This window comes from Oncorhynchus mykiss, chromosome 11, assembly GCF_057628025.1.
Source record: "Oncorhynchus mykiss isolate SJ-2025 chromosome 11, ASM5762802v1, whole genome shotgun sequence".
In the NCBI taxonomy this organism is placed as follows: domain Eukaryota; kingdom Metazoa; phylum Chordata; class Actinopteri; order Salmoniformes; family Salmonidae; genus Oncorhynchus; species Oncorhynchus mykiss.
The window spans coordinates 25025338-25043814 of NC_143032.1; the positions used below are offsets into that span (position 1 = coordinate 25025338).

The 18477-nt window shown below is 41.0% G+C and overlaps 2 protein-coding genes across 8 annotated transcripts in view; one reads left to right on the forward strand and one right to left on the reverse strand.

The window, feature by feature from the left end:
* Positions 1 to 464: 464 nt before the first annotated feature.
* idi1 (isopentenyl-diphosphate delta isomerase 1) lies at positions 465 to 3323 on the reverse strand. 5 transcript variants are annotated; one of them, XM_090189023.1, is made up of 6 exons: positions 3216 to 3323; positions 2873 to 2980; positions 2372 to 2547; positions 1796 to 1888; positions 1546 to 1676; positions 465 to 1296 (listed from the first exon to the last, which is right to left on the reverse strand). In XM_090189023.1, exons 1-6 carry the CDS (start codon positions 3245 to 3247, stop codon positions 979 to 981), a joined length of 858 nt encoding a protein of 285 aa, XP_090045149.1. In that variant the 5' UTR covers positions 3248 to 3323; the 3' UTR covers positions 465 to 978.
* Positions 3026 to 18477, forward strand: part of wdr37 (WD repeat domain 37) — a 29713-nt gene continuing 14261 nt past the window's right edge. Inside the window, exons 1-10 of one of the 3 annotated variants that reach the window (XM_021620583.3) lie at positions 3026 to 3249; positions 4274 to 4408; positions 4986 to 5173; positions 9502 to 9598; positions 10169 to 10264; positions 10661 to 10725; positions 11511 to 11646; positions 11919 to 12035; positions 12439 to 12515; positions 15032 to 15269. In XM_021620583.3, coding sequence (XP_021476258.1) covers positions 5027 to 5173; positions 9502 to 9598; positions 10169 to 10264; positions 10661 to 10725; positions 11511 to 11646; positions 11919 to 12035; positions 12439 to 12515; positions 15032 to 15269 — 973 coding nt within the window. In that variant the 5' untranslated portion in view covers positions 3026 to 3249; positions 4274 to 4408; positions 4986 to 5026. Of the gene's footprint in view, positions 3250 to 3351; positions 3717 to 4273; positions 4409 to 4985; positions 5174 to 9501; positions 9599 to 10168; positions 10265 to 10660; positions 10726 to 11510; positions 11647 to 11918; positions 12036 to 12438; positions 12516 to 15031; positions 15270 to 18477 lie in introns of those variants that run through there. The other 2 variants (XM_021620581.3, XM_021620582.3) reach the window with 2 other exon arrangements.

Sequence of the window (18477 nt, forward strand, 5' to 3'; positions counted from 1 at the left end):
CAATCTGCCTGACCAATGGCTATGGCAGTCATTGCCTACTGTGTATGTAACAGGCCTCTCTCAATTTATCTGGGCCTACTACCCCGCATGTGACCTGATTTTGGCAAAGCAATTTTTTTCAGGGCATTCAAAATAGCAGATGCAAGAAAGCATCTCAAAAAAGGACTCTCACCCTGGAGCACAAAAAAAAAATCACATTTAAAATGTTGTCGTTGTTGAATGTTAAAGTAGTGAACATATGCATGGAGGCATTTTTACATAGTTGAATTTCAACACCAAACATGAAAAGGTTGAGGCACAGCAGTTTAACACATTCCTGAAAAACCCCCACACTAAATGAGCCTTTGAAACTAAGGTGGGTGTTTACTGCCACCTACTGTTCAATGCTGTGAAGTGCATTGTCAGAGGTATCTGGCTCTATTTAATAACATATATACTGGACAATTCTATTACTTGTAAAATGATTTGATTTCCTAATTAGATATTTTATTGAAGTCAAACGCAACAAAAATTCTGCTTATTCATATAATACATTTACATTACTATACAATGGGAAACAGTGCCAGATCGCTAAAAACAACATTCATAACAACCTTAGCCTCAGTGACAGTCAGGCACTTATATAGCTACTGCATAAAAAAAATGCTATACAGAACAAGCTATACAAAAATCATATATCAATACAGCCTCATAATCATTCCTTTTTTAAACTGGGTCAATTCCATATGATTTTCATTCCTACCACATTCTTTCTATTCAATTTACAGAAATCTAAAAAAAAGTATCAACTCTCAAACTCTAGTAAGACTAAAGTACCCTACATCCCTCATAGCAGCTTTCCATGTAAACCCCACACAAACATTGTCGACATCCCAAATGGTACCTGATTCCCTATGTAGTGTACTGCTTTTTACCAGGGCCCCTAGGGAATAGAGTGCTATTTTGGGAGGTAACCAAAGATTCACATCCCACGCAGAATCACATCCTGTGTATTTTGTCATGATCCATGAACTGTTTGAGGTTCTGCAGGTTGTCCCACCACTGGAACAGGAAGGTCTCTGCGATAAGGCTGAACCAGGGCGTGATCAGTAACTCGTTGTTCTTGGCCTTCTTCAGCATCTCTTTCAGCTCCTCTTTGGTGACATAACAGTGGGTCTTGATCTCGTTGGGGTCTGGGTTCACCTCTATGTCTTTCTGCATGAAGAGGATGTAGTCGATCTCATGTTCCCCCCACACACCGTCTGACTGGGCCTTGTAGTGGATACGGGTCAAATAGGTCATCTCCTCTGGTGGAACCTGAGGGTGAACCATTGGACATGATCAGAAGAAAGGGCAACTAATATCAAACATACAGTGGCTACATCTTACAACATCATGCATATCTCAAAGCTCTCAAACACCGTCTCATACTATATACACTTCATAAAATAAAGCCAGTTGCACTTTAATTTACTGTGCACAACTTACTAGATATTTACTAAGAAATTACATGATGAAATGGTGAGTACATTGTAATAACCTGGGAATAACCTATGAAAGCTGTACCTGATCCATGGGAATTCCCAGCTCTGCTTCCAGTCGTCTTGATGCAGCTCTCCTCACCCCGATGGCCTCTAGCTCCTCCAGCTCACTGGATGTGTGTAAGGGGTGACTGCAGCATGTGTTGGTATAACACCCTGAACAGAAAACAGGGAGGGAAACAAGTCATTATTCCACTACCGATCTGATAACCATAGGTATGGATGCACACAAAAGTTACATCAGTGATTAAGAGTCAGCGGGAGGTTTTACTGACCTGGAAAAGTGATCTTAGCATCAGATCTCTGCTGTAAGAGCAGCTTGTCTTCACTGTTGAAAAGGAAGACGCTGAATGCACGATGCAATAAGCCTGGAGCAGAAGAAAGGATCTGATTAGTTACCATTCAACATGACTGTGAGCTGCATGGCTTTGCAACACAGCTTTCATATGTGTAGTATATAGAGCAAATGTTATAGTGGGTTAAATCATCTACATTTCATATCTGACTCCACTTTAATATTAGAGTTAAACAATGTGCAATCAAGTATTATGAATTTCACTGACTAAGATCAAGGTGAATGATTGAACTCACATACAAGGCATAAAACTTAAGTTACACAGCATTATTATTATTATTGTCATATAGAGCTTTGAGAAGGGCGGACTGGCTCTTGATCATTGCGTTTTGGGGCAATTTGCCATGCGGCCCCATTGGTGACAGAGAGTAAAGAAATTTGGGCAATTACTCCATGTCAATGTGAGTTGCAACAATGTTGACCAACTTGAGATACACGTGGGGTATATATATCAGCAATAATCAGAAATGACATAACCATAGGGCTGTCACTCTACCTTTGTCAATATTAGAGTTGAGGTGGCAGTTCTTTTTGCTTTCTGCTCCAGTCTTCTGGTCGTTCTCATCAATAAGGATACACATCTCTGCCAGCAGCTGGACCTGCTTCTCGTCCAGGTTATCTGTATTAATTTCAGGCATCCCGACTGCAGACCCTCGCAGCTTTCTCACCTCACTGCTGAGCAGAACAACAATTTGATTAGCGAATGGGCGCATATAGCATATAGGTTATAGGTTTCCGACCTACATTGGAATGACTTGGTTATTGGTGCATATGACATTATATTTAGACAGGAGACTATTTGAAGATATAGTTGAATTCAAGTACAGCAATATGAGGCAAGAAGGCTCTAAATACATGCCTATGTAGGCTATTAATAGAACAGGCGCATGTAACGTTTAACGGAAGCACAATACACAGACACGAGAAACAATGCGTTTGCTGCTGCAGACAATAGCAAAATAGTAAACAAATGCATAAGTAAAAAGCCAATACCTACCTTGATATATTCCTCAAAGAGACAGACGTGGAGTGAAATATAGGATTTCTTGGAATGCATAGTCCTCCAGAAACAGGTATATTTGGCTTTAACAAAGCCCGTCCCTCACTGGACACCACCCGAAGCACCGCCCACAAGCCGCGCACCATCGCCAGACCAAAAACGAAGACCAATCAGATAGGATGGGGTCGCCAACACGCCATCGAACCACCTCCCGCTTTCAAGTGGAATTAAACCTTGGACAACGACCTATCCACGTAGAATACGGTCTACACAATCGCTGATATGAAAGCACAACTCCTTATAAATGCAGTTTCAGCACTAGAAATGATGTTTTACTTACATTCTGTTTCCGACGATTATCAGTACACACATTGGTAAGCCTCCTTGTAAATGTGCTTATCGCTGACGTTTGAGTTGATCATTGGTTCTTACAGAAACGGAAATCGTATTGGCTGGTGATGGGAAACGTATGCCTTATCACGTGACATAGCAGCACTTGCAGCATCTCCTACTATTTTTTTATGAAAGCTACATCAGCTAAAACTGTCAAACGTATTCATTTGCAACGTTTTAGCCACTCACAATAGATTAGATCTTTGTCTGTGTCCCCTAACTATCTGAGATATCTCTACGACTGTCAAATCAAATAAGTAACTTTTTGACAATTCCTTGGTTGTCTTTCTCGTCCACCAAAGCCTCGCGTTGCTTGTGTCCCATGACGCTTGATTCATGAGCCGACTCGTATCATAAACCGAGAGCCAATTTTCTGGAAATATACGTGCTCTCTCCCTTTATTTTTCTACGACCTTCAAAAGACACTTGCGTAGTTACCGTTTATAAAGTAAGTAGCTTAGTTAGAGTACTACTGTGTTGAAAAAAAAGACTTTTCAGAGCCAGTTAGTTAGCTAGCTAACGTTAGTAGCGTAGTTAGAAATTGAGGCTAGGCTGCGTTCTCCGTCTGAGTATGTACTCCAACTAACGTTAGTTAGGTACCGGTAGTAATGGCCTTGATATATAAGGCAGCCTTGCTAACCATAGCTACTGCTTGAAGGCCTGTCTGCATGACTATAACAGGTTGCATGCACACATTATTAGCCTGCTAGTTGGCGTGTACTAACAAGCTAGTTACATGCCATTGGTAGCTAATTGACTGGTTCTCTCATAGCTAACTAATTCACATTGCTAACAGCTAATAATTAAAGCAACTCAAAATCAAACAACCTCTACTACCGATGCAGCATCATCTCTATCAATACGTTGTTTCGCATTTGTTGTGTTCTCATTGCTGTCTTGTCTCTTTCGAATCCAAGTGTGGAAGTCAGATTTATAAGCAAATTACTCTCCAGATCACTCTTTTGCCCGTTTATTGACATCTTGTTTTTCCATCTGTCTGTCCAGCCAGTGGTGTCTTTGAGGGCTTTCTCCATCAACTGTGGAGACTAGGCTACTGGCCACCCACATCATTGTGATCACCTTCATTACCTGCCAGTTTAGGATGCAACGATGTACTTGTCATGCTGCTTCTCACTAATGGTATGCATCCTTATTTCCATGTCCCAGGTTGTGTCCATAATATCACCCTATTCCATATCTATATAGTGCACTACTTTTGACAAGAGCACAGGGTTTTGGTCTAAAGTAGGGCATTTTATACTAGGGAATAAAATGCCATTTGGGAGTAGTCTTGCTTTCTTTGGCTTTTGAAATGCTCACATCTTTTGCATGATCATATTGAATGTTTACTGCTCTAGTATATGGACAATTGACTCATTCTCATTGTCCTGATAACTTGCCTAGATAGAGTGAATGTTTACTATCCTGTAGCTACACTTCAAGGGAAGTATATTAAACAGCAGTGCTATGACCAGAACAATAAAGCCTCTGGCTTAGTCTCAAATGGCACCCTATTCCCTTTATAGTGCACCACTTTTGACCAGGGCCTGTAGGACTCTGGTCAAAAGTAGTGTGCTATATTGGGGCCTATGGTTGAAAGTAGTGCACTATATAGGGAATAGGGTTCCATTTAGGACAGCCATTCTCCAGGCGCCAGCAGAGAGCAGTAATGTGAAACCTGACAGCCAGGGTTGAACCATGGGTTGTGTTTGCTCAGTCTCAGGTAGGAAGTGAACCGGAGGACGTCACAGAGGAGGGATGCCTGTAGAGAGTGGAAGCAGTGCCGCCGCCCGTCACACCAAGCAGAAGCGCAAGTCCCACAGCCTGTCCATTCGGCGCAGCAACAGCACTGACCAGGAGCAGCGCACAGTGACAGGCATGCAGAGAGATATGCTGGACGGACAGGTGAGTGAGCTGACTACCGCAGTAAACACACACAAAGTAAACACACACAGTAGACACGGTACCTTAATACACAAACGTACATGTGCACACACACATGCTCTATCTCTCTTTCTCTAAAACATATGAACGTTTTAAAAAGCAGTTGGCTTGTATCGGCTTATAATGTTAGTTATTAAGATGTAGTGATGTACTACTGAAATTGAAACCATTACAGTAAAAATTAAAAATAGCCTATCATTGTATGTTGATTAGCATGTCAATTGTCAACCTGTTGTTGGTGGGAGGTTTGTTTCTGTAATATTACCAGGGAGAGAGGACAGTATCTGACGGTTTTTGCGACTTACTTTCTACCTGGTGTTGCAACATGCTTTAAGTAAGATGTACTTTCTCAGAGAAAGTGTAGACATACAGTACCAGTCAAACGTTTGAACACACCTACTCATTCCGGGGTTTTTCTTTATTTTTTACTATTTTCTACATTGTATAATAATAGTGAAAACAACACTATGAAATAACACATATGGAATCATGTAGTAACCAAAAAAGTGTGAAACAAATCAAATATATTTTATATTTGAGATTCTTCAAAGTAGCCACACTTTGCTTTGATGACAGCTTAGAAAATAGTAAAAATAAAGAAAATCCCTTGAATGAGTATGTGTGTCCAAACTTTTGATTGGTACTGTACATCATGTTTCTCGTGGTCTTTTGGGGACCGAGGTGCATATTTAGCCTAGTTTTTTTTATTTTGAAACGGAAACGTGTGTAGTTAGTCAAGTGTGTACACAGTGTGTGTGTAGGCTAGTTTATCAAATGTGTGTGCTGTTAGCCATGGTAGTAGCCTATTAAAAATCCTCCTTCAGAGAAGAGGATAAAGACATTGTCTACTTAAGTGCCAGAGTTGCTGAAAATACATGAATGTTAAATTATTGACTCAATACATTAAATAAGTGAATTAGCCTATCTCTATTTACAATTCCTGGCTTAATATTTAAGTCAAATAAGTTAGTGATTAACCATACCTCCACGATCAATCAGATAGTGTCTCACATGTAAGGTCTATTTGGAATTCAAATACAGTTGATTTGTCTCTAACAGCAAGACTAAGATCTTTTTGATGAGACAGACAGTCAGGCACCATCCCTGATGCAAACACAGTGTTTGCTACCTCAGTCAGTGAGATAATAAATCCTAGGCATACTGTTTGATCAAGACCATCTTATCATTATACCAATAAAAAGGAAGTTGACAGCAGTACAGTACAGAAATTACGTTAGAATTTGTCCCCTCAATGTTTTGGGCGTTGTTAATAAATGGTGTAGGCTAGCCTCAAGTGTGAGTTGTCATGCCGAATAAGCATAACCTAGACCTAAGTATACTGGGGTGACGTTGTTTTCAGGTGACTGGCATCGGTTCTCTAGACAGTCCCTCTATAGCCTGTCATTGGCCTGTCTATCTATTCTATTTGCTCTGAGCATACAGTAACAGTACCACAAGCTGCTGTTGTCTCATCAAGTTTTAATACCGTCCGCTTGTGCAGGTATGAGTATTCTTTTCATCAAGGCTTTCCATCTCCAGTACCTGTTGGCTCATTGTTGACCGTATCCATCCGCCAGCCACTGTATCAAATCAAAATATTTGGGTCACATACACGTGTTTAGCAGATGTAAATGCTTGTGCTTCTAGTTCCGACAGTGCAGCAATATCTAACAAGTAAAATCTAACAAGTTCACAACATATATCCAATAAACACAAATCTAAGTAAAGGAATATTTGGACAAGCAGTGTCAGAGCGGCATAGTGCTGAGTTACCGCCACTCTGATATCTAATAGTTCTTCCCGGCTGTATGTAATAGCACATAACATCTTCTGGGCTAACAGTGTAAGAAATAATACATGAAAAACAAAATACTGTAAAGTTTTCTAAGAACTAGAAAGCGAGGCTGCCCTCTCGGTCGGTGCCATCTTGGCAGAATCTACTACTACACTAGAGGTTAGGCCCTCATATCCTTTCACTCGCTAACCAAGGAGATCTTTATGCACATGATTGAGCAGCTTTGAAAGACTCAAGGGGCTGGCTGTTTGCTGCAAATTGCCTTTAAAAAAAAATGTATACATAGGGTGTTTACATGTGCCATTGACTGAATGGCGAGAGAGTGGTTAACCTCATTCTCACTCACTCTCGTGGTCTTGAACGTGTTGGGTGTGTGTCAATTTAAAGAACTGAGATATAGGCTATTTGGTTTCCTCATGTCATATTACAGTTTAGTGACTAAGCTACAGTTGAAGTCGGAAGTTTACATAGACCTTAGCCAAATACATTTAAACTCAGATTTTCACAATTCTTGACATTTAACGGGAGTAAAAAATCCCTGTCTTAGGTCAGTTAGTATCACCACTTTATTTTAAGAATGTGAAATGTCATAATAATTGTAGAGGGAATTATTTATTTCAGCTTTTCTTTCTTTCATCACATTCCCAGTGGGTCAGAAGTTTACATACACTCAATTAGTATTTTGTAGTATTGTTTTTAAATTGAACATTTCAGGTAGCCTTCCACAAGCCTCCCACAATAAGTTGGGTGAATTTTGGCCCATTCCTCCTGACAGAGCTGGTGTAACCGAGTCAGGTTTGTAGGCCTCCTTGCTCGCACACGCTTTTTCAGTTCTGCCCACAACTTTTCTATCGGATTGAGGTCACTGCTTTGTGATGGCCACTCCAATACCATGACTTTGTTGTACTTAAGCCATTTTGCCACAACTTTGGAAGTATGCTTGGGGTCATTGTCCATTTGGAAGACCCATTTGCGACCAAGCTTTATCTTCCTGACTGATGTCTTGAGATGTTGTTTCAATATATCCACATAATTTTCCTGCCTCATGATGCCATCCATTTTGTGAAGTGCACCAGTCCCCCCTGCAGCAAAGCACCCCCACAACATGATGCTGTCACCCCCGTGCTTCACAGTTGGGATGGTGTTCTTCAGCTTGAAAGCCTCCCCCTTTTTCCTCCAAACATAACGATGGTCTTTATGGCCAAACAGTTCTATTTTGCTTCATCAGACCAGAGGATATTTCTCCAAAAAGTACAATCTTTGTCCCCATGTGCAGTTGCAAACCGTAGTCTGACTTTTTTATGGCGGTTTTGGGGCAGTGGCTTCTTCCACGCTGAGTGGCCTTTCAGGTTATGTCGATATAGGACTAATTTTACTGTGGATATAGAAACTTTTGTATCTTTTTCCTCCAGCATCTTCACAAGGTCCTTTACTGTTGTTCTGGGATTGATTTGCACTTTTCGCACCAAAGTACGTTCATCTCTAGGAGACAGAATGCGTCTCCTTCCTAAGCGGTATGACGGCTGCATGGTCCCATGGTGTTTATACTTGCGTACTATTGTTTGTACAGATGAACGTGGTACCTTCAGGCGTTTGGAAATTTCTCCCAAGGATGAACCAGTCATGTGGAGCTTTCTTTTGATTTTCCCATGATGTTAAGCAAAGAGGCACTGAGTTTGAAGGTAGGCCTTGAAATACATCCACAGGTACACCCCCAATTAACTCAAATTATGTTAATTAGCCTATCAGAAGCTTCTAAAGCCATGACATAATTTCTTGGAATTGTCCAAGCTGTTCAAAGGCACAGTCAACATAGTGTATGTAAACTTCTGAGCCACTGGGATTGTGATTCCGTAATTGATAATTGAAATAATCTGTCTGTAAACAATTGTTGGAAAAATGACTTGTGTCATGCACAAAGTAGATGTCCTAACCAACCTGCGAAAACTATAGTTTGTTCCCAAGAAATTTGTGGAGTGTTTGAAAAACTAGTTTTAATGGCTCCAACCTAAGTGTATGTAAACTTCCGACTTCAACTATATGGATAGCAGCAGTTTCAGTAGCTGTCAAAACCGTATGACTTTTCATGGTGGCCTACTTTTCTTTGCATAGTTTTAATCTGCGTACATGCAAACTGTTCACTGGGAACTGTCAGTTGTAGAGAAAGGAGATACTGGTAAGTCAGAACAAAAGGTAGTTCAATATCGTTTTGTAATGAGACATTTATGGCTGTGTTCTTGTGATGGACTACTGTCTGTAACTTGGTTTTACGGTAGTGACATCTGTGTTAGTTAGTGAATTTGCTTACTATAGTTACAGTCAGTGCTAAAAGTGTGTCTATTTTGCATCAGTTACAGAAAACAATGGCTTGTCATGTCTGGATAGATATTCGCCTGTCAGAATGTGAAGGTGTTTAATGAAACTGCTTCCCCTTTTTCCAGGAACTGCTGTTTATTTTATGACCTTGAAGTTAACAGTTCTTGTTTGTTTGCAGGACTCCAAGTTGCCTCTATCCTTGCGGAGCAATCTACTAGACCTGTTTGGCCAGATAGAGCGGGAGTTTGAGAATCTCTACATCGAAAACTTAGAATGTAAGTGAGAACAAGAGGGCGTGTCATGTGTATTTAATGTAATGCACAAAATGGATGATTATTGATTTGCCTATTTACATACAGATAGTAACTGATCAATGGATAATGTTATGGAGGTGTTGTAGGAAGGAACGCCTGCCCCCTTTATGTTTATGTCAAACTCACTATTTGCAACCCAAACACTATTTCCAATGATCTTTCTCTGCTTTTGACCATATGCTACATTCTTCTTGTGTACTGGTTGTTCAATAATGGTGCTTTTGAGTCTGAATGTAACCTTTTATTTAACTAGGCAAGTCAGTTAAGAACAAATTACTTTTTACATTGACGGCCTACCTGGGAACAGTGGGTTAAACTGCCTTGTTCAGGGGCAGAACAACAGATTTTTACCTTGCCAGCTCGGGGACTGATTGGCTGCCACAGTCATCTACTGCTCATCCACCGGTTTGTTTTATGTTTGTGGGGGTGAAATACTGATCTTGAGGAAGCTGATTGACTTCCTTGTGGTTTTGTAGTGGCTGTCTGTCATCTCTGTTGTCCGATAACCGTGTGTGTGCGCTAATTCTGCAGTGCGCCGGGAAATTGATACACTCAACGAGCGCCTAGTATCCGAAGGACAAACTATCGATGGAGGAGAGCTGAGCAAAGGAGCTCTGAAAGCGAAAGGTACAGTTAACCTGAAGTATAGTATTTAGTCTTCGCTTGAGGAATAATAAAGTTGTATTGCATTTGGTATAGGCTTAGATATTGTTAATTGATGAATTGATTTGCTAGTTTCTTTTCACTGGCTTTTCTTGTAGTAAATGTAAGTGCTACCCTAGTGTTAAACCATTCAAATGAACAAGGTACAGTTTTGTTATCTTTGCATATAGTCTGAATCACATCACAGTATTACTACGTGGGCTGACACAGCAGTAAAGCCAAGATTGTGACGAATAGATTGTTTTTTTTATTTCGTTTTTTTATAGTCTCGGGGTGTTTTATTCCTTCCTCTCTGAGAATGAAATCCAACCTGTTTCTCTAACAATCAAACCATGTGTTCATCTTCGTGTGCGTACACAGCCAGTCACAGTACCAGCCAGCTCTCTCAGAAACTGATGACCACGTACAAAGCCTCCACGAGCAAGGTATGTTTGATTACACACTGTGCTACACACTGGTGCTCATTCATTGTTGATTATGAGGAAGTAAGAGTAAGCTTCTATGTAAACATTCTAGCTGTTTCAGATCATTAGAGCTTGTGTAATGATTTACTGCTATCAAAAGCCCTTTTGTAACTAAGTTGTGGTTCAGATGAATACTTCCTTTCTCGCAAATGTTTATTGAACGACTGAACAGATCTGTATTGACTGAAAGCTTTTCCTTGTTTCAATATTTAACTCCACAGTTAAGTGTTGTACTTTTATGTTTATGTCAAACTCACTATTTGTAACCCAATGATCTTTCTCTGCTTCTGACCATATGCTACATTCTTCGTGTGTACTGGTTGTTCAATAATGGTGCTTTTGAGTCTGAATGTAACCTTTATTTAACTAGGCAAGTCAGTTAAGAACAAATCATTTTTTACAATGACGGCCTACCGGGGAACAGTGGGTTAAACTGCCTTGTTCAGGGGCAAAACAACAGATTTTTACCTTGCCAGCTCGGGGATTCGATCCAGCAACCTTTCGGTTACTGGCCCAACGCTCTAATCACTAGGCTACCTGCCGCCCCAAAATAATAATGAATAAGGCACAGTTACTGTTCACAGGGTAGTAGTGAGCCGGTGTGTCAGTAATGGATTGGACTTTTACAGAGCCTTTTTACCAGGTGAGGTACTGAAAGCGCTTTACGTAGTAAGGGGGAAACTCGCCTCATCCAGCACCAATGTGTGGTTGGTGAGTGAGAACATTGTGGTGTCTCCTCTCTGTAGATAGTGTCGAGTTTCAAAGCCACCACGTCCAGAGCTGTGTGTCAGATCCTGAGGGAGTATGTGGGCCACCGGGATGGCATCTGGGACCTGGCGGTCACACGGAACTCACCTGTGGTTCTTGGGACCGCATCAGCAGGTCAGATATGTCACCTCTAAGGTGGACCTGAAATTGAAATGTATACATTTGAAAGGATAATCTTCAAAAATAACAAGAGAAACGCTTACACATTTAGGCTACACGTTAACATATGAAGAGGTGGACATCATTGTCTAATGACTGGGGTCTGGAATTGTGCTGATGAAGTATTAGGAGGTGTTTTTAGATATAAACTTGCTGGGAAATGTTTTGCCACTAAGCTTTGGATAAATATAGTTAACTTTTTTTTTTTTTTTCAATGTTCCCCACAGACCACTCTGCTGCTCTGTGGAGTATAGAGACAGGAAAATGTCTGCTTAGATATGCTGGCCATGCCGGATCAGTCAACTCCATCAAGTTTCACCCTACGGAACAGATGGCCCTGACAGGTATGCTAACGTATGGTAATGCCACGAAAACACCACATGCAGGTGTTAACCTGTGTTGTAGATTCATCAATGACTGTTGTAGTTAGTTCAGCTGTTGTTCAACTGTGCTTGTTGTTTAACTATTGTTCAACTGTGCTGTCACCTCAGTACAGATGTGTTGAAACATCTCTCTCATCAGAGAGTGTTCACTTACCTTTCCCTCCATTTTGACGTGTTTCATTGTCCCATTCATAATCTCTGTTCTCTGTGTTTGTTTGCTATGGTAGCTGTGAGTTGGCACATCGTTAGAACTACGAGATGTGATCGATGACTGCCTGTGTGTGTGTGGTGGTGTGTTTGCTGAAGTGACACTTCTCAGTCCATCTGTGTTTATTCATGTTTGTGTGTGTTCGTGTTTCCTCAGCGTCTGGGGACCAGACGGCTCACATCTGGCGCTACATGGTGCAACTGCCCGTCATCCCGCCTCTAGCAGATATCAGCGTGAGTCTCATTCCCTGTCCTCTACTCACAGCCCCGCTCACTCACTCACTGATTCATTCACCACCCTTCATCATATCTCTCATATAACTTCTTATGGCTGCAATCCCATGATATGACAACAACCAGTGAAAGTACAGGGCGCCATATTCAAAAGAACAGAAATCTCATAATTAAAATTCCTCAAACATACAGTGGGGCAAAAAAGTATTTAGTCAGCCACAAATTGTGCAAGTTCTCCCACTTAAAAATATGAGAGAGGCCTGTAATTTTCATCATAGGTACACTTCAACTATGACAGACAAAATGAGAGAAAAAATCCAGAAAATCACATTGTAGGATTTGTATTAATTTATTTGCAAACTATGGTGGAAAATACAGTGCCTTGCGAAAGTATTCGGCCCCCTTGAACTTTGCGACCTTTTGCCACATTTCAGGCTTCAAACATAAAGATATAAAACTGTATTTTTTTGTGAAGAATCAACAACAAGTGGGACACAATCATGAAGTGGAACGACATTTATTGGATATTTCAAACTTTTTTAACAAATCAAAAACTGAAAAATTGGGCGTGCAAAATTATTCAGCCCCCTTAATAAAGGTAACGAGTGGAGGACAGAGGAGCCTCTTAAAGAAGAAGTTACAGGTCTGTGAGAGCCAGAAATCTTGCTTGTTTGTAGGTGACCAAATACTTACATTCCACCATATTTTGCAAATAAATTCATTAAAAATCCTAAAATGTGATTTTCTGCATTTTTTCCCCCTAATTTTGTCTGTCATAGTTGAAGTGTACCTATAATGAAGATTACAGGCCATCTTTTCAAGTGGGAGAACTTGCACAATTGGTGGCTGACTAAATATTTTTATGCCCCACTGTACTGTATATCGTTTTCAAGGTAGTCTTGTTGTTAATCCCACCACAGTGTCCGATTTCAAATAGGATTTACGGGGAAAGCACCACAAACGATGATGTTAGGTCACCAACAACTCACTAAAATACACAGCCAATTTTACCAGCCAAAGAGAGAGAGAAAAAAATCACAAATAGAGAAAATTCATCATTAAACTTTGATACTCTTCATCAGATGACACTCATAGGACTTCATGTTACACAATACATGCATGTTTTGTTTGATAAAGTTCATATTTATATAAAAATATCGGAGTTTACATTGGCGCGTTACATTCACTAGTTCCAAAAACATTGTGATTTTGCATAGCCACATCGATTCAACATTTTTCAACATACTCATTTTTTAAATGTAACCTTTATTTAACTAGGCAAGTCAGTTAAGAACAAATTCTTATTTTCAATGACGGCCTAGGAACATTGGGTTAACTGCCTGTTCAGGGGTTTGAACTTGCAACCTTCCGGTTACTAGTCCAACACTCTAACCACTAGGCTACCCTGCCGCCTCATCATAAATGTAGATGATAATACAAGTTATACACATGGAATTATGGATATACCTCTCCTTAATGCAACCGCTGTGTCAGATTTATAAAAAAAAAACTTTAGGGAAAAAGAAACCCATGCAATAATCTGAGACGGTGCTCAGAAGTAAAAATCACCACAGCCGCAACGATGGCGTCAACATAAACAAGAAATGACATGATAAATATTCCCTTATCTTTGATGATCTACATCAGAAAGCACTCCAGGAATCCCAGGTCCACAATAAATGTTTGTTTTGTTCGATAATATCTGTTATTTATGTCCAAATACCTTATTTTGTTAGCGTGTTTGGTATACATAGCCAAACGCTCATTCTGGTCAGCGTTACATCGGACAAAAACTTCAAAAAGTTATATTACAGTTTGAAATGTTTCTTCGACCTAAGTACAGAATCAATCATTAGGATGTTTTTAACATATAGCTTCAATAAAGTTCCAACCGGAGTATTCCTTCTTGTCTTCATGGGCAATGGAACGCAAGTGGGTACCATGAGGACTAAGCGTGATCAGAAAATGGCTGCTTGATAGACACCTGATACATTCTGCTCCCATTCACTCCCACAACACCATAGAAGTCTCATTAAAATGTATATTATTGGTTGACATCTAGTGGAACCCCTAGGCAGTGCAACATCATTAATATCTCAAGGGGATTTAATTGGGGACATACAAAGCTCAGATTTCTCACTTCCTGTTTTGATTTCAACTCAGGATTTTGCCTGCCATATGAGTTCTGTTATACTCACAGACATCATTCAAACAGTTTTAGAAACTTTAGAGTGTTTTCTATTTCTAATACTAATAATAATTTGCATATATTAGCAACTGAGACTGTGGAGCAGGCCGTTTACTTTAGGCACCTTATTCATCCAAGCTACTCAATACTGCCCCCCAGCCATAAGAAGATAAGGACCTTTCTCTCATGTGTACATTTACTCATACACTGTCCTCTCTCTCACATACCACTAACTCACTCATAGTTACTCCTAAATAGGAGGAGATACATTTTAAGACAAGGGCCCTGTAAAGAAACTCTGTTCCTCTCTTTTCCCCCGCTGTCCTAGGCACTGTGTGACGACGAGCTGGACTTCTCAGACAGGGAGGATGGTGACGGGGACGGGGAGGGTCCGTGCAGTGAGGTCCCCACCATCCGCGTGGCCACCACCACCTTGAAGAGCCACCAAGGGGTGGTCATCGCTGCAGACTGGCTGGTAGGGGGCAAGCAGGTGGTCACTGCTTCCTGGGACCGGGCTGCCAACCTATATGAGGTCGAGACCTCAGAGCTGGTCCACACACTGACAGGTAGGCACAGAGGACGGACACATCCCGCCTATAGGAGTGTAGTGGAATCTAAGTATAGTCCATCTGCATATGTATTATCAATGGTTCTCTTCATTGCAATCTCCTCTCCCCTCTGCATTCTGTGGTGGGCAACGCTACAATGTAAAAAAATACATTCAAACCTGTGCCCGAGCGAGCCCCTGGCTGTTGTTTACGAAAACCAATAAACTAGCCTGCCAATATTGTTGCACTTCCGAAGTCTAGGGTCCTAGGCCTAGTTACATGGTCTGTAACCTGAATGAATGGGTACATTTATGTGAGAAATCGGTGTTTGAGGACAGTGCTATGTGCCCAGGAGACAACAACTTGCCAAGTTCAGGAGAAGCTCTGTCTTAACGATCCACTTGGATGAGAGGTCATGTTCAGATGGGGACAAAAACAAATATATACAAAAAGGATAACCACTATAAAATCTACTGAGTCAAGTCTGCCCTTTTATCTCTATTTAATATGGGAGATTATTCAATTGCAACCAGTGCCTAAAATGAACACCTGCCAAATGTGGGTATATTTTGGCGTTGGCGGGTAAAATGTATATTTCACCAACCACGTTGGCGGGTGGTCAGGGCTCCACAGTGTTTTTTGAGTAATTGTAGTGTAAAAAATATATTTGGGCTGGTAAAAAAAATCTTAAGTGGCTGGTAAATGTTATGCCCTGATGGAAACACTTGGTATCCCTGGAGTTAAACAGTTTAGATACCTGGGAGTTGATGTCCACCCCACAGTCCAATTCATAGTTACAAATAATTACAACAAGATTCTCAAAGACGTGGTGTCAGATCTGGAAAGATCAACATTTCCAAATTCATTAAAATCACAGATCTCTATTATCAAGATGAACACGCTTTAACTTTTCAGCTCAATGCTCCCTCTGGCACCACCGACTGGATATTGGAACAAATTGCATTCCTCCGTCTCTAAAACATGCCCCCATTGCATTAAACGACATACTCTGTCAAGGAAAAATAGGGCAGGTGGCCAATGCCTTCCAATTTTTTATAAATTATTTCTGGTAATTTGTTCTCTGGCCTCTTTCCACATGGTGGGATCCAGATGCTAAGGTGGCTTGGCATCCCATAGAGGACCTACCTAGTACAACCTACCTAGTACATTCGCACAGGTTTCAGGATCTGGTCCACGCCAACGTCTCCTTGAGATACTCCAAAACAAAATGTGTCCCCTAAATAACACTGGCCATCTCTGTGTCGCACCGTTGAAAAATGATCCAAAACCAATTGATGCAATCACTCTCCTTTGTTCCACAATTCCGACATCTGTTTGGGGGGCCGCCCTATATCCTTCCACCACTGGAGTGACAAGGGTGTACACATCAAGGTAATGTTCTCGATGAGGGAGGGCTCTGTGCATTTTAGAATTTACAAACAACTTTTAATTTACCGGGAAAATCATTATTTTATTTACAACTTTGCTCTGCCATGCGAAACACTACCAATTCACCCTGTCAATTGACCACTACGGAAGAGAGACATCTGACCTTCAGTCACTGAAATTAACTGGCAAACTGTAATTGAATTCCTTCTAGAAATCCTCATCAACAGAACAACCATTTACATTTTGTCTTCAGATCTTATCTGACCAGCGCAGGCTGTTCCAAATGAAAATAAATCCAACACTGAAATGCTCTCTATGCCCTCAGGATGCTCCTGGTACCTTAATTCATATGGTCTGGGAGTGCCCTGAGGTATCCCAATTCTGGAGACTAGTCTCCAATATGCTCTCCACAATGCACTCTAAACATGTTCCATGCTCAGTGCAGATTATACTCTTCAGAGGAGTGCAGATTATACTCTTCAGTGACACCTCCAAATTGGATCTCTCTTTGCAAGAAAAGCAATTATGGCTGGCTGGCTGGCCTCACGTCCAATGTTTACCTGTCGATGGAAACCTCCCCATTCACTGTCTAAACTTAATGGTTACTGTCTTTTACTGACATGACTCAATAAGAGCTTTCGGTGGCGTGACTGCATGGCGCATAATGCCATAACATTCACTATTGGACTTCTGCAGTGGTTAAGATAAAATAATACCTTTTTAAATTACCTTGAGTATCTGTAGCGGTCATGTGGGTGGGTGCTGCTGTCCTGTGGGGGGTAGGGGTGGGTGGGTGTAGTGGTCCTGTGGGAGGGTAAGAGGGGGCTGTGCTTAATTTGGATCCAGCACTTCTTGAGTTTTGGATTGTTCCATGATCCAGTAGGCCTACCTCTCATGACATTTTTTTTTCACTGTTTGCAAAGTTCTGAATAAAAGCAATCAGAGTTGATTTGGGTTGGCTTTGTAATTCTAATGTCCCCGAATTGTGAAAAGAAAGACTTTCAGCCCGTGCCTAATTTTCTAAGAGTTGATCTGGGTTGGGCGGCCTGGGTTTATCGTTTGCGAAACGTAGCCTAGAGACCAACACGTGGCCGTTGCTGTGGGGAGAGAGAGAAGCGTGCCTATATCTCTTACAGAACTAGATTGACATTCACTTTATATTACAGTACCAGTCAACAGTTTGGACACACCTACCTACTCATTCAAGGGTTTTTCTTTATTAAAAAAAAATGTCCACATTGTAGAATAATAGTGAAGACATCAACACTTTGAAATAACACTTATGGAATCATGTAGAAACCAAAAAAGTGTTAAACAAATCAAAATATATTTTATATTTCATATTCTTCAAAGTAGCCACCCTTTGCCTTGATGGCAGCTTTGCACACTCTTGGCATTCTCTCAACCAGCTTCACCTGGAATGCTTTTCCAACAGCCTTGAAGGAGTTCCAGCATATGCTGGCTGCTTTCACTCTGCGGTCCAACTCATCCCAAACCATCTCAATTGGGTTGAGGTTGGGTGATTGTGGAGGCCAGGTCATCTGATGCAGCAATCCATCACTCTCCTTCTTGGTCAAATAGCACTTATACAGAATGGAGGTGTGTTTTGGGTCATTGTCTTGTTGAAAAACAAATGATAGTCCCACTAAGCGCAAACCAGATGGGGTGGCGTATCGCTGCAGAATGCTGTGGTAGCGATGCTGGTTAAGTGTGCCTTGTATTCTAAATAAATCACAGACTGTCACCAGCAAAGCACCATCACACCTCCTCCATGCTTCACGGTGGGAACCACACATGCGGAGATCATCCGTTTACCTACTCTGCGTCTCACAAAGAC